This window comes from Macaca fascicularis, chromosome 18 (genome assembly GCF_037993035.2).
Source record: "Macaca fascicularis isolate 582-1 chromosome 18, T2T-MFA8v1.1".
NCBI classification, from domain to species: Eukaryota; Metazoa; Chordata; class Mammalia; order Primates; family Cercopithecidae; genus Macaca; species Macaca fascicularis.
Window position 1 is genome coordinate 47,866,478 of NC_088392.1, and position 15,960 is coordinate 47,882,437.

Sequence of the window (15,960 nt, forward strand, 5' to 3'; positions counted from 1 at the left end):
CTACTTGCTATCATTGGTTTCCAGACAAATCCAAAAGTTTTGACAGTCTTAGCAGTAAGCAAACCAAAGTGATTAATAAAAAAGATGCTACCCGTGTAGCATTAAAAATAAATTTACGAGATATTCCCAAAACCTTGTTATAACACAATTCAATGGCGACACAGAATCAAAGCAATAAGCTATGTTTATAAAAGCTATACCAGATATTTATACAAAAACCTGTATCTAAGAGGTATACTTGGTGATATCAATGACATCACTGAATAAATTTGATAGCCTTGAATAATTTCAGCATTTATCATAATTCTGTTGTTTATTCTTGTCATTTATAAAACATTTGAGGAAGAAAAAAACGTAAGACACTTCTGCCCAACCCAAATGTTATATCTAGGATCCTATATTTTCATTTGTAAAGTAACAAATGTATTCTCCAACTCTTTAGGACACAATTTTTCTTCCTCTAAAACACATACATTTAAAAGACGGAAGTTTTATTTTGTTCCTAGTGATAAAAGTACATTATTTCAGATATAATAAATAAATAAGGGTATTCTTACTGTTTTTGAGAAAATGAAATTATTTTTATTATAGTCATTATTACAAATGGTCAAGTCTCAATTGTTTTTTGTTTGTTTTTTTATTTATAGAGACAAGGTTTCATCATGTTGCCCAGGCTGGCTTCAAACTCCTGAGCACAAGTTATCCTCCCCCATCAGCCTCCCAAAGTGAATTGTTTATATTGTGGATAAAAAGTAAATATAATATACATACATATTAACAGAACACTGTATATATTTTGTATATTCATTTACCTACATGGGGTAATGGTTACATCATTAGGGATGATAGATTCACCCTCCTAAATTACTATACCTAGTCTAATATTGCACTGCATGTACTGTTGACATCATAACTAAGGGCAGTTGATTAGAAAACAGAAAACTGAAGATTATCAAGCTACTTTAGCTATAACCTAAATCATTAAGTGATTCACCTATGGAGAAAGGACACTTTCTTTACGTGATATACCTAACCAAGTGAAGACTTAACCAAGTATAGATATTTCTTACAAAGAATACCAACTTCCCAAGAAAAGTACTAACATATACAATCAATTGAAAGCAATTTTAGGAACTTAAGTGTTAAATTCTGAAAACAATAAATTATGTAACAATAATAAGGGGAAAAGATCACTAATAGGTCCTTCTAAACAATTTATTCTGTTAAATTAATTTGATCCAGAATGTCAGTTTATTCATGAACATTACTTCACATAATTTATTCAAGGCGGAAGTGTATTCAGAATCCAGGAGAAGTACAGGTAATCAACTTGCTATAATTTATAAACAAAATAGTCTCTGAGGTTAATTTTCCTTTTCAGAATAGCTAAAAATAATAATAATAATAATAATAATAATAATAATAATGGCATGATTCCTATAATCAGCAGAGATAATGGAGATCTGACCATATTTTAACAATGAAAAATACCCAGAAATACAGAAATAGCTAGTTATTCAATAAGCTGTAACTTACAGTGAGAGCTGTAACTCAGGAATCTTGATGCCAGTCTTCATCCCCAGTTATAATGTATCCCATTATTATTTAAATCTTTCATCAGTTTTGATAGTTCTACTAATCTTAAAAGTGTAAAATAAAACATAATGCCTTCATTTTTCAAAACACCTCCTCCCTGGATAGTTTCATGTTTGTCATTTCTCTAAAATCCAACTACAAAATATCATTACATGGGTACAGATTTAGAAATCATCAAGTTGCTAACCCATTATAGAATCTGTAATAAGAACTGATGTCCAGTATATAATAAAAATTACTTCTTAAATCATATCTCTAAACTCAAAACCTTTACTGATCTTAGTCTTTCAGAGGTAACATGCAAGTATATTCACATCTCTGGCAGGAAACATGCAGCTCTAAAAAGCCCATTTCAGAATGAGAGTTTAGGGATTTTATCGGGAGTTGGTCACAACGGCAATCTCTGCCTTACAACTATCAAAATTTTAGACTTCCAGAAAGAAAGCAAGTGCTCATCGTAAATCACATGTGGAAATAGTCTAGACATAATGAAACATCTGTTATCAGTTAGGAACTGTTTCAGAAAATCAGTTCTCAGACATCAGCCGAGGGCCAACCTTGCAAGGAGGCCCTTCTAAGGACAGCAGCCTTAGGCCTGCCGTGTGAATTTTTTTTTTTTTTTTTAAGAGACGGGGTCTCTTATGTTACTCAGCCTGGTCTCAAACTCCTGGACTCAAGCAATCTTCCTGCCTCAGCCTTCCATGTAGCTGAGTGGCTGAAACTACAGGTGCACACCAACATGCCTAGCTATTAACTCTTCCACATGTCAAATTAAAAGGGAAAAAAGGTAAGATCAAAAGAATCTCAACTTTTTCTTTTTGGGGGGTAAGTTGCAATATTCATTCATCATGTAAACTTTCAAAAAATAACAGAAGACTTTTTTTTTAATATGGGGTCTCACTCCCTGGCCCAGGATCACTGCAGTTTCATACTCCTGGGTTCAAGCGATCCTCCCACTTCAGCCTCCAGAGTACGCAGGACTATAGGCATGTGCCACCTTTCCCAGCTTATTTTTTTTATTGTCATTTTTTGTAGAGATGGGGTCGTGCCATGTTGCACAAGTTGGTCTCAAACCCCTGGGCTCAAGCGATCCTCCAGCCTCAGCCTCTCAAAGTACTGGGATTACAGGCAAGAGCCTCTGCACCTGGCCACAGAAGACTTTTTTTTAACCTGAAAGAAGAAATTTACCAAGAAGAGCCAACATCTTACCAAAGAATTAAATGTAAGAAGCACTCTCATTAAACTCAGGAACAAAACAAGGATGACTCTACTACTGTTTCTATTAAACACTGTTCCAGAATCAACAGTTTCTATTAAACACTGTACCCACTAAAAACAGCAAAAAGTTGAAGTTCAGAGAATAAACAAACTGATTTACTCATACATTGGAAAAATATATAGCAGTTTAAATGGAAGCACATGAGTCATACAGATTAACAAGGATAAATATAGAAAAAATTAACTTTTTTCTTAAAAAAGTAAATTACAAACTAAACAAAAGAGGGAACTTCTTATGTGATTCTCAAATCTTTTTTTTTTTTTCAAATGTGAAACAAGGCAAAATGTTAACATATATTCAATCCTGATAGTGAATACACGGACATCTATTACATGCTTCTGTGTATTTTTCTATTTGAATTGTTCTATGATAAAAATATAATGTTAAAACCCTGACAGTTAACTTCCCAGGACTAGGAAAACTGAATAAATCAATGAGTGCCTTTATGCTACCCCTTCTCAACAATCTTGGTTTTCAATTACTACTTAGTAAATTATTCGGTTAACTCTTCTAGGCTGAAGGGCACTTTGATGAAGATTATGATTCAACTAAATAAACTAAACCAATTCGGTGTCTAACACAGACCTACTTCTTCAATGTGCTTTTAATGCATTCAAAAGAAAGAAAAAATATTAAAAAATACTGTTATCTTTAGGGATTTTTCCTTTAGAATTTCAATCCAAGACCTTCTTAAGTCCATACCAAACTGTCCCCTTGAGAATGGGACCAAGGGAACCAAGGAACCCCTTGGTCCTTTTGGGTTATCTTCCTTTTTAGGTTCTCAAATCAAGGGAACATCTTGCCTTTCTCAAACTTTCTGAGAACTGACATATCCCTAACTTGGTCCATTATTGTACTCCTTGATTATAATTGCAATCCCAAAGTATAATGTAACATCTTTAGTTCTTTCCAAAATTCCCGTTACTCCCTTTTCATTAATCACTTCTTTTATAGTGGTGTAAATTTGCCTAGAGGTCCAGCATGGTGGCTCATGCCTATAATCCCAGCAGTTTGGGAGGCTGAGGCAGGAGGACTGCTTGAGCCTAGGAGTTTGAGACCAGCCTGGGCAACCTAGTGAGACACCATCTCTATATAAAAGAAACTATTCGAACATGGTGGTGCACACCTGTAGTCCCAGCTCCTCCAGAGGATGTGGGAGGATCACTTGAGTCCAGGAGACTGAGGCTACAGTGAGCTGTGAATGCACCACTGTACTCCAGCCTGGGCAAAAGGCCGAGACCCTGTCTCCAAACAAACAAACAAACAAAAACAAAAACAAACAAAAAATTGGCCTAGAGAAGCAGTGTCCTTTTTTTCTCAAACTTCTGAAAAATAATCCTGTGATCAAGTCAATAATCTGACAAAAGCCTGAGCTGAATGAATGAGACTTCATTACCATCATTACTAACTTTCTAGCTGCATCATTTTTTGTGATCACACAAAGAAAATAGCCATTTCCAGCCCAGGCATGGTGGCCCACACCTGTAATTCCAATGCTTTGGGAGGCCAAGGCGGGTGGATCACTTGAGGTCAGGAGTTCGAGACCTGTCTGGCCAACATGGTGAAACCCTGTCTCTCTTAAAATTACAAAAATTAGACAGGCGTGGTGGCATACACCTGTAATCCCAGCTACTCAGGAGGCTGAGGCAGATCTACTGTTTTTTTTCATTGCTTTTAAAGTATGTATTGGTAACAACTAGAGCCATATATCATTCATAACTCCAATTCTTTCATAGCACAAATATGTAATGGGTGCTTACCATAGGCAGGTCACTGTTTACTGACTTAATGGGCATCATCTTTTATGCCATACTTGAGGACCTGCACTGTAGACATTGCTTCATATTCTAGTTACCTTTTCTCCTGTTTTCAATTTTAATCTTCTAAATAAGAACAATATACTCTTCATGCAAACACATTCTTCTCAATCCTTAAATCTTAAGCATATGTCACTGATACTTATTTTGGAAAGAGATTTCCATAAAGAATTTAAAGACGTGGTTTTAGGTGCTGGTTCTGCAAGTTACCAAATATGTAACCACAAATAAACAGCTTAACTTCTCTATGCTTTCATCTTTTCATGAATTTAAAAACAATGTAGTGTATAAGTCCTAATCCTACACTTATCAGAATCAAATAAAAGCAAGTAAAAAAGTAATAACAACAGCTAACATTTATTAGTGCTCGGTATTTGCTGAGCAGTATGCTAAATCCTTTAAATATTTTATCATTTACACTTAGTCTTCACAATAATCTCCAAAAACAGATACAACTACTATTCCTACTTTACAGAAGAGGATTTCATGACTTGGTAAAGGTTAAATAGCTAGTTCAAGATCACAGCTGGGATTTGAAGAAAAAATGGTCTCTAAAGCCACGATCTTAATCCCTTTTCTATTTTAGTTTACAACCTATGCTAAGAGGTTTTGTTGATATTAAAGCACTTTACATATGCAAAGTGATTATAAATGTAGTTACTATTATTAGTCACAATAACACTAACAACAACAACATCGGGAACTTAGTAACACAGCTTTTTTTTTTTTTTTTTTGGTCTTCAACATTTAGAAGTGTGCCTTTGACAACGGTGAAGATAAAAGACTTGTACGCGTACAAAAAACTAAAGGCGTACAAAAAACTCAGGGCTCCTCTAACCAGTGCTTTAGGACAAGTACCCATCTGATGCAATGGATTAATGCAAAATACTTTCTTTCAAGGGTAAATATTATAGTAGGTCAAACTACTTTAATCCCACTTTAGAAAATTAATTATGTGACCAGAAAATTCCTTGCTATCTTAATCTTGATTTTCATGGATTATTTTGTGATTGTGATAATTTGTCAATGTTTATTCAAAAGATGCAGTACAACCAGCATATTCAAGTAAATGTAAATTAAAAGGATACTATAAAGAAAGTCCTTTTGGCTGGGGGGTGTGGCTCATGCCTGTAATCCCAGCACTTTGGGAGGCCAAGGCAGGCAGATCACAAGGTCAGGAGATAGAGACCATTCTGGCTAACACGGTGAAGCGCCGTCTCTACTAAAAATACAAAAAAATCTAGATCTTTGAGGAATCACCACACTGTCTTCCACAATGGTTGAACTAGTTTACAGTCCCATCAACAGTGCAAAAGCGTTCCTATTTCTCCACATCCTCTCCAGCACCTGTTGTTTCCTGACTTTTTAATGATCACCATTCTAACTGGTGTGAGATGGTATCTCATTGTGGTTTTGATTTGCATTTCTCTGATCGTCAGTGATGATGAGCATTTTTTCATGTGTCTGTTGGCTGCATAAATGTCTTCTTTTGAGAACTGTCTGTTCATATCCTTCGCCCACTTTTTGATGGGGTTGTTTGAGTTTTTCTTGTAAACTTATTTAAGTTCTTTGTAGATTCTGGATATTAGCCCTTTGTCAGATGGGTAGATTGTAAAAATTTTCTCCTATTTTGTAGGTTGCCTGTTCACTCTGACGGTAGTTTCTTTTGATATGCAGAAGCTCTTTAGTTTAATTAGATCCCATTTGTCAATTTTTGCTTTTGTTGCCATTGCTTTTGGTGTTTTAGACATGAAGTCCTTGCCCATGCCTATGTCCTCAATGGTATTGCTTAGGTTTTCTTCTAGAGTTTTTATGGTTTTAGGTCTAACATTTAAGTCTTTAATCCATCTTGAATTAATTTTTGTATAAGGTGTAAGGAAGGGATCCAGTTTCAGCTTTCTACATATGGCTAGCCAATTTTCCCAGCACCATTTATTAAATAGGGAATCCTTTCCCCATTTCTCATTTTTGTCAGGTTTGTCAAAGATCAGAGGGTGGGAGATGTGTGCCATCCCATTACTGGGTATATACCCAAAGCATTATAAATCATGCTGCTATAAAGACACATGCACACGTATGTTTATTGTGGCACTATCCACAATAGCAAAGACTTGGAACTAACCTAAATGCCCATCAATGATAGACTGGATTAAGAAAATGTGGCACATATACACCACGGAATACTATGCAGCCATAAAAAAGGATGAGTTCATGTCCTTTGTAGGGACATGGATGAAGCTGAAAACCATCATTCTCAGCAAACTACTGTAAGGACAGAAAACCAAACACCGCATGTTCTCACTCATAGGTGGGAACTGAGCAATGAGAACACTTGGACATCAGAAGGGGAACATCACACACCAGGGCCTGTTGTGGGGTGGGAGGAGGAGGGAGGGATAGCATTAGGAGATATACCTAACGTAAATGATGAGTTAATGGGTGCAGCATACCAACATGGCACATGTATACATATGCAACAAACCTGCACGTTGCGTACATGTACCCTAGAACTTAAAGTATAATAATAAAAATAAATACATAAATAAAATAAAATACAAAAAAATTAGCCGGACATGGTGGTGGGCGCCTGTAGTTCCAGCTACTTGGGAGGCTGAGGCAGGAGAATGGAGTGAACTTGGGAGGCGGAGGTTGCAGTGAGCCAAGATCGCGCCACTGCACTCCAGCCTGGGTGACAGAGCAAGACTCCATCTCAAAAAAAAAAAGAAAAAAAAAAGGTCTTTTTTAGATTTCCCAAAACTGAGAAAAATATCTCAGAAACCTTTCCAGCTCCTTCACGGTTAACTAAGAAATCAACAATATCATGAAGACTACTTAAATTTCCAAAGTACCTTGAAATGTGGTGTCCTAGATAGCAGGCACAAGTAATATGGTTACCAGAAAGACGTACTCACCCACTACAAATTTGTAAATTGGCACTCTAGATCAGTGCTGTCAGTAGAACTTTTGTCAATAATGGAAACGTTCTACATGTGCCTGTCCCACAGATGTCTTCTAGCCACAAGGGGCATCTGAGCATTTGAAATGTGGTTAAAGTACAGAACAACTGAATTTTTAATGTTATTTAATTTTAATTAACCCAAATCTAAATTGCTACATGAGACTTGTGGCTGTCATATTAGACACTGCAACTCCAGATTATAAATGACTCTTAGAAGTGGTTGGCATGAACCTATTCTCAAGCAACAATTTCTAAATGAACTTAAAAAATCCAGCTCCTATTTAAACCTGAGGTCTGGACCCTGGACCCACAGTGACTCCACACAGGCACTCTGTGGTTCAGCCTGAAACACCACCACATCTTACCACATCTTCCCTGCAACAGTGTTCACCTCTATATTCTACTCAACAACATTCCCATACCTATCTGTGCCACACAGACCCAAAGCATTTTTCATCTAATCGTTCCTTTCTCTTTGCCTCCCCTTAATCAAATTGACAGAAACTGAAGCACATTCCAAAGGCATCAAGCAGAGCTGCTAAAATGAAAAGCAGACAGTGGAGAAGCATGTTTTTGCACTAACCTTTCACGTCTAAAGACATGGATTCAAATATAAATCAAACACTAAAGCTTGGTAGTCACATCCAAAATCCCAGGTGGATATGCATTCTAGTCATAAAACTCTGACAATATGACAGGCTAAAAAACAGAGCAGATGGGAACAATGGGTAAATTTGTTCAAGTAAGGCCCACAACCACTAAAAGCCTGGGTCATGGACAATGAAAGTTTAATAAATGCTCCAGAAGTCTGGTTTTTTATTATTTTCACAAATGAATTCAAACGGAAAGACACCGTATTACTAAAAATTAATTAGGGAAACTCAGAAATGGGAAAAAGAAGAAAATGGGGCAGGGGGTGGGAGGGTGACAGTTTATTTAAATATATTCATTTCTTTCTGTTCCCTACTAGAAGTCTAAAAAATTCAAGTTACAAAAAATAAGAATTAAATTAAGGAAAGTGGTTTTGCTTCCTTTTTTCATACTCATTTTTCCTTAAAGCAAAATTAGGCATGTTCACAAAATCATGTAAAATCATGAGAAAAGGTTAATTCCGCTAAACTCATTCTGAAAGGACTGGACTTTTAAAAATTGTCAAACTTGAAAAGCAGGTTTTTAAACTTCAGCTATTCATACTGTAGTCGGAATTCAACTGTCATAGGTGAGCAATAAATCAGAAGAGGGTTAAGTCCGGCTTGCAGTGGAAGTTCTTTGCTCAATAATTATCTAACACTGTCTTTTCACAGGCCATTAAATAGTTAATCTTCATTTCACAGTCCTGTTGTCCATTATCCCTAGATAACCAAGAGTGAAGTAGTTCTATAAGTGACTAAACTTTCTTATACTGCAGTTTGAAGACTGTTACTATGCTACTCATTTAGGCTCATGGATACCATGCATAGTAAAAATGTTTTGCTATTATTAAGATTTATGTATATCTTTTTGGTCTTAAGTCAACTGTCTTCTAAAAAATTAGAAACAATCATGGTGAATTCACTGGATGGAAAATAAAAGTGCAACAAGAAATAAATCATACTTAACATTCATAAATTTGAATACTAATTTCTTTTCTTAAAATGGTAGCGTGAGAAATACAGACATTACACCTACCATCTCTGTTCCTTCTGTACGAAAATGGAAACAGGGAGCATACAAATACTTTCCCATGTTTAAAAGTTTATTATACCTAACACAATTTCAAAATGTTTTGAGAAAGAGAGTGACAATCTAACCGAACAATTTTTTACAATGTGTAATCAGAAAAAGAGAGAGTGAAAGACAGCAGGCACTACTGTGGCACAACTCTAAGAACAATTTAAGCATCTAAGCATAATTTTAAGAATGTAAGTATAATAATAATAAATATAGTCAAAATAATTCTAAGTTAAGGATATAATTTTAAGAATGTAAGTACCAAAGTATACTGCCTCTGGTAAGTTAGTAAATTAACTAAATTAATTTACTTCACTTACTCTCTTACTCCCTAGTAAGAGAGTAAATTAAGACCATAGAAGTATCAAAATATATTTTCTCAAGTATAAGGCAAGACCATGTTTTAGGTGAGGAAGAGTTGTTTTTCAGAAACTCTGTCTAAAAATGTAAGAAGCAAGCACTAATCAAACAACAAAATTAAGAGCAAAGCCCCATTATTCACATTAGGCAAGCCCTATGTAACACTTTACCCTAGGCACACATATTGCAGAAAAAAAGGAATGACCTGAAAATCATACATTCAAAGTTGCAAATTAATAACCACGATTTTATTCTCTACTAAGATAATCACTATGAAACCCAGGTAGATAATCTCAATTATTTCCTATATCAGTACTTTTAGAATCAATTAAATATAAAGAGCTACATGAGACCATAAAAGTCATTCGTCCATTCTAAACATCTGATTTTGCAAACTTAAAAATTATTTTCCCCAAGTTAGTAGAATGGCCAGAACTCTGACTCACAGTATACTGCTCTTCCCACTATAATGTGTTTCCAAGTGCCCAACCTTCCAATTTTGTCAAATCTTAAGACATCATTTTAAAAACACATTTCTCTTCGATAGCAGCTGGGATAGGTAACAGTTCTGAAACTTCAAAAACCACAAGCAACTGCTATATCAAGAAGAAGGGACTATCGAGTTAGCCCAATACGTCAAGAAATAAAAAGAGCTTCCTTCAAAGAGGGAGCAATTCTTTAACAATGCTACAAACAGGACACCTTTTTCCCCTTTAAAAAAGTAATTACTCATTTTGATGGTTTCTGTTTAGTCTTTGGGGAACACAAGTTAATACTAATGCAAGCTGTCACAGCACAGCAAGCTCAGATGTCTCTACTCCATTCAGAAGTTAAAAGTACAGTTCTATTAGGGATGAAAGGATGTGGAAAGAGCTAGGCTCCAATTATTATCAGGAGGACTATAAGCTGCTCACTCTCATTAATTTTTATTCCCATTTTACAAACCAATAACAACTTACCTGAAAACTGCTAACCATTCTGAACAATACAAACAGCACATAAATTTTAATAACTACCTCTTGAAAAAGCAGAATCCACTTGGAATACTCTAATATAAAGAATTTAGACTGGTGATGATTGTTACCAATTAACAAACACATTAAGAAGACTTCTTTCCTACACCTCCCTGAGCTCTGCACATGCTTAGTCATCATTTTTAGAGTTGCTAATGTGCACAAATAGCTAAAAGAAAAATACGAACAAGTATTAAGGGTTACTGTTTCAATCATTAAAAAGGTGATCATTATTAAGTCACATCTTTTTTCTATAAAATTCAAAAGATTAAAATGAGAAATCTATACTATTAACGTTGTGCTACATTAAAAAACCAGAAGTCCAACTGGGACTAATTCCAACGATTATACTCCATACATGAAGCCTGAAAAATGTCAGTTGTTACAAAAATTATTTTTTAAACCTTCCATCAAAAATAATTAGGGAAAAAAATTAGAAACCTGTGAACAGAAGCGTAAATAATGTGTTTAACAGAGAAACAATGTAGTTACATTGTGCAACTATAAAGCTTTATATTTCTTGACTCTGGCCATTCCCCCTCAGACTTAGAATTTCACCTACAATATGAATCATAATGGCTACTCTTAAAAGACAATTTGAGAGCTTTTTTAAAATATTATTTTTTATTCTTTTTTAATTCAACCTTTTTCATATTATAGTGATCCACAGGCTATAAATTAATTGATTCTAATAAAATTTAGATTAACTATTCCAGGTTTGTAAAAGGGACAGAGAGTAGCTCAAATGAAAGATCATCACTAAGATAAAGTCTTAAAGGCAGACATATGAAAAGCTTGAGACCTTTCCTACATCCCATGTTAGAATGCATACAAAATCTCAGAATGAGTAGAAGAAACGAACATTAAATTTTATTTAATTATGGATGGGAGAAGTAGACAATAGTATATTGGTCAATACAGTTATCAGGTTGCTACGACATCATTCTTCCTTAAAAGAGCAATACAAAAAGACAAATTGAACTTGACAAAAATTCTATGTTGAAGCACAAAGCCTAGCCAACTCAAGTACTTATTCTTGAAGATTTTTTCTATATGTGAGTAAAGGCAACAAGCTGTTAAAAGCTTAGCATCAAAACTTTCTCCAGACATTAAAGAGGCACTCCTACTAATAAGACTGCAAAAGAAAAGTATATGTTATAATTACAAGAAAGTGTCCTAACCAGATAACTGCAAAAGGATCCTTAAACAGTATCTAACACACTGCTTTGTGAAAGGAGGTTCACAAAATAAATGACAGTGTTGCAATTTATGCACAGAATAGAGTTTAGTTTTTATATTTCTAAGTGAAAACACTTGATTAAAACAACTTTGAAAGAAAAAGGTAGTAACTTCATCTGCGTACAAAGAAACTTGATACCAGTTAATTGTATAAGTCATCTTCACTTCCAGATGGCATAAGCTTCTCTAGCATGTTACACTTACAACTTGAAGGCTATGTCACCAGAAAAAGTGGGTGGTCATCTTGAAAATGTCACCAACGCTCCACATTTTCAAACCTGACAGATTTCCGGACACAAGATCACGTATTATATGATTCCATTTATATGAAATTTCCATAACAGGCAAACCCATAGAGATAGTAAGTAGATTAGTAGTTGCCTGGAACTAACTGCAGGGAGGAGGAAATGGGAGTGACTGTTAATGGTGCACGGTTTCTTTCAGGGGTGATGAAAATATACTAAAATTATATAGTGGTGATGATTACACAAGTCTGTAAATTTACTAAACCATCAGACTGTATGCTTTCCAAGGGTGAATTTCATAGTATGTGAATTATATTTCAATAAAACAATTATTTAAACGTTAGATTTAGATTTTTTAAAAATCTGACAGAATTCATAATGTCAAGGTATATATACTACAATAGACATCAGTCAGAGCTTTGCACCTGTTCCAAATGACTTTTTTTACCTTGGCAAGGCGGCTCATCTGATCTTCTGAGAGAGTGCTACTTGTTCTGCCAGGAGTTTTTGTGGGTTCTGATCCATCTGCTTCTACATTAGGCCAGACTTTCAAGTCATGCATCCCTTGGCGAAACATGCTAGGGAAAAAGACAATGTTCAAGGTAGAAGTAAATTAATACAGTTCATTACAGGAAATTTTAGATTCCTAAAAATAAACAGAATTCTACACATGGAAATGTATATCTCCACTGCCAAGCTTTAAGCCCCCAGTGGAATGTAAAGCAATTAACCAAGCAACTAAAATCCATGTCACACTGCTTTGTACATGCCATTCTTTTTTCCTCCAAGCAGTCAGAACTATGACAGAGAATTCTACACATAGAGTGGAAGGAGAAGGATGAGAAATGAGCACACACATTTCATCACTTTGGTGAAGATCTAAGGAATAACAGAGATTAAACTTCTAACCAATTGAAGAATGTCACATTTACAATGACTAAAATCAAAATTTAAATAATTACATAACTTTTCTTTAAATGACATTACAGTAGACTATATAGTCAAACTGCTTTGAATCACAGCTGTGCTATTACCCACATAACCCTAGGGTAAACTACTTAAACCTCCCTGTACCTCAGTTTCCTCTTTTATAAAATAGGATAAAAGGACTTGTATCCCACAAGGTTACTGGAAAAATTAAATAAATCAGTACAAGTAAAAAGTCATTAGAACAGTGACTGGCCTATGGTAAGTATTCAATAAATGTTAGCTATTACTAGTCTTTTTGCTGTACAAATTGATTTTTCTCCTTTCTTTTCCATAAAAGGCATGTTCTAAAAGTGAATACAATAGTAGACTCACACAAAAACATTTCCCATGTCTATAAATCAAAATTTAGCATATAGCCAGAATTCAGCCTAAGCTTGGTTATCCCGCTTCAAAGTGAAAGAATATATAACCTTTGTCCTGTTTTTGTCAAAAAGCTACCAAGGAGATATAAAGATGAAACAAACTCATAAGAGCTTTAGACAACTATGTGTTTTAATTATGCTGCTGCCAAGTTTCCATGTTTCTTTCTGATGGGGAGGTTAAAGATGTTCTTCTGTTAATGTTTTCTTTTTAAAAAAAATATTTTTGAACAAGAATTTTCAAACATAAAGTCTACTCAAACAGCATCTACTCAAAGCTCAATAAGTTATTTCTTACTCTTAGAAATAAAAAGACTATAGAAATTGCAACAGAAAGAAAAAAACTCTAAGTGTGTGTAGATGAACAGGCACATCTAAAGCATTTCATACACTTTCACATTTAATACTTTTTTAAAAAAACAAGGTACAGGCTGGGCACAGTGGCTCACACCTGTAATTTCAGCACTTTAAGAGGCTGAGGCAGGCAGACCACTTGAGCTCAAGAGTTTGAGACCAGCCTGGGCAACATGGCGAAACCCCGTCTCTCTCTAAAAAAAAAAAAAAAAAAAAAAAAAAAAAAAAATTAAAATTAGCTGGGTACAGTGGTACATGCCTGTAGTTTCTGGGGGGCTGAGGCAGGAGAATTGCTTGAGCCTGGGAGGACGAGGCTATAGTGAACCATGTTTGCACCACTATACCCCTGCCTGGGTGAGAAAGTGACACTCCATCTCCAAATTAAAAAATAAAATAAAATAAACTGTCTCCTTAACTGCTAGTGGTTTACATAAATTTTTTCAAATCATTATTATAATGTTCTGGCTAATAAAAAATTCCTTCATAGATTTTCCTAAGGTAATAAAGATTTTCACTAAACATTATATAATGTGTATAAGTAATGATGCCATAAACATTTAGATTGGGAACTATAAAAGACAGTTACAAACTCATGAGCACAATAAGATCAAAGACCGTATCTGTTAAAAGGTCCTAAAGTTGGCAATAAACCAGGTAATTCTAGTAACTGTATTTGCAAAAGCTTACCTTATGGGCCCATACAAAATGCATCAGCTGGCTGTGATGAATCAAAATTCTCAATATTTATTTATCATGTTAAACATCAAAAGAAAGTTACAGTACAAAAAACACACATACACACGCCTCTTATAAAGTTAATTTTCTTTCTCTTTCAACTGAGATACAGATTCAACATTAAGCAGTCCTGCTTAGAGCAGTCTCTAAGGAACTATGTACAGTGAGATAATATCACTTTAAATAAATATCCTTAAATGTACCTTCAGAAATAGCAGAAGGCTTCCCTTCCTTCTCTCTACCTTCCCAACCCCCAGTGAATACTTTGGCTGGCTGAACTTAACTGAATCAAAAATAAGCACATTTGGCAAGAAGTCAGTTTACTAAATGATTTAGGTGCCTTGGGATGGAGCTAGAGAAGATATTTAAGGATAGGGGACGTGGAGGGTATGGGTGATGCCAAGTGACTCAAATGAGCAAGTGAACGTATTACTTTCTTTTGACACTAATGGAACTTTGCAGAGAGTTACACAGCCTCCAGGTGGCAAGGCAGAAGATGCTCAGAGCATCGTGTCCACTTGGGAAATTAAGCCAAACAGGCAAGACAGAAGAAACAGCACAGCAGGATCTCCTTCTGACTCCAGCAGAGGCCCCAGCAACAGCTGCTGTTGATATTCCAGCTGGCAGTGCCAAGCCACTACAGCACCAACTGCCTTGACTTCCAGGATTCACATTTAGAAAAAACAACTGCAAGAGAAATCCGCAGCTTGCATGTGGTTCTTTGCCAGTTCAACCTAACAATCAATCCATTCTTTAGCTACTTTGAACTTTCACAAGCTAGGCTTTCAAATTAAGGATGATACATTATTCTAGCCTTATCCCTAACAAATCAGTCTTTCAATTATTTATTAGACTATTCTCCAAGAAGTTCTGCCTCACACTGACTCACGTAAACAAAACAGATATTAGCCAACAGCAAGAGCTGATAGTCACAAGATTACCAATACTACAATACTAGATGTCTTGAGGAGCAATTTAACAGTATTAAGTACACATGAGACGCCTTTAGGGGACAAGGCGAGGGACAGCTGGCGTTATTTCACTGCATAAGAAACATCTGAGGAAACGATGGTTTAAGGCAGTATTTCCCTAAGTTACGAGAATGGTAGTGGCACATGGCATGGTTTTTGAGGACAGGTGGAAGAAAATCTGCACATGCTTCCTGCTGAGACCACCCAGAATATTCATATTGCCCTGTCTCCCTGGATGGCAGCACCATGCAGGGAAGTAGCTGTGAGCCAGCAGCACAAGATGTCTGCACTCTGCCGTAGCACCAGGAACATCCTGAACATCATCTTTCACAA

At 35.5% G+C, this 15,960-nt stretch overlaps 1 protein-coding gene across 3 annotated transcripts in view; it reads right to left on the minus strand.

Moving 5' to 3' along the window:
* Positions 1–15,960, minus strand: part of PIK3C3 (phosphatidylinositol 3-kinase catalytic subunit type 3) — a 138,980-nt gene that overhangs the window by 111,386 nt on the left and 11,634 nt on the right. For all 3 annotated transcript variants that reach the window (XR_012427135.1, XM_045377795.3, XM_045377794.3), the window contains one exon: positions 12,667–12,796. Coding sequence is in view for 2 of the 3 variants with exons in the window: in XM_045377795.3 (XP_045233730.1) it covers positions 12,667–12,796 (130 nt within the window). In the remaining variant the exon portion in view is untranslated. The remainder of the gene's footprint in view (positions 1–12,666; positions 12,797–15,960) is intronic.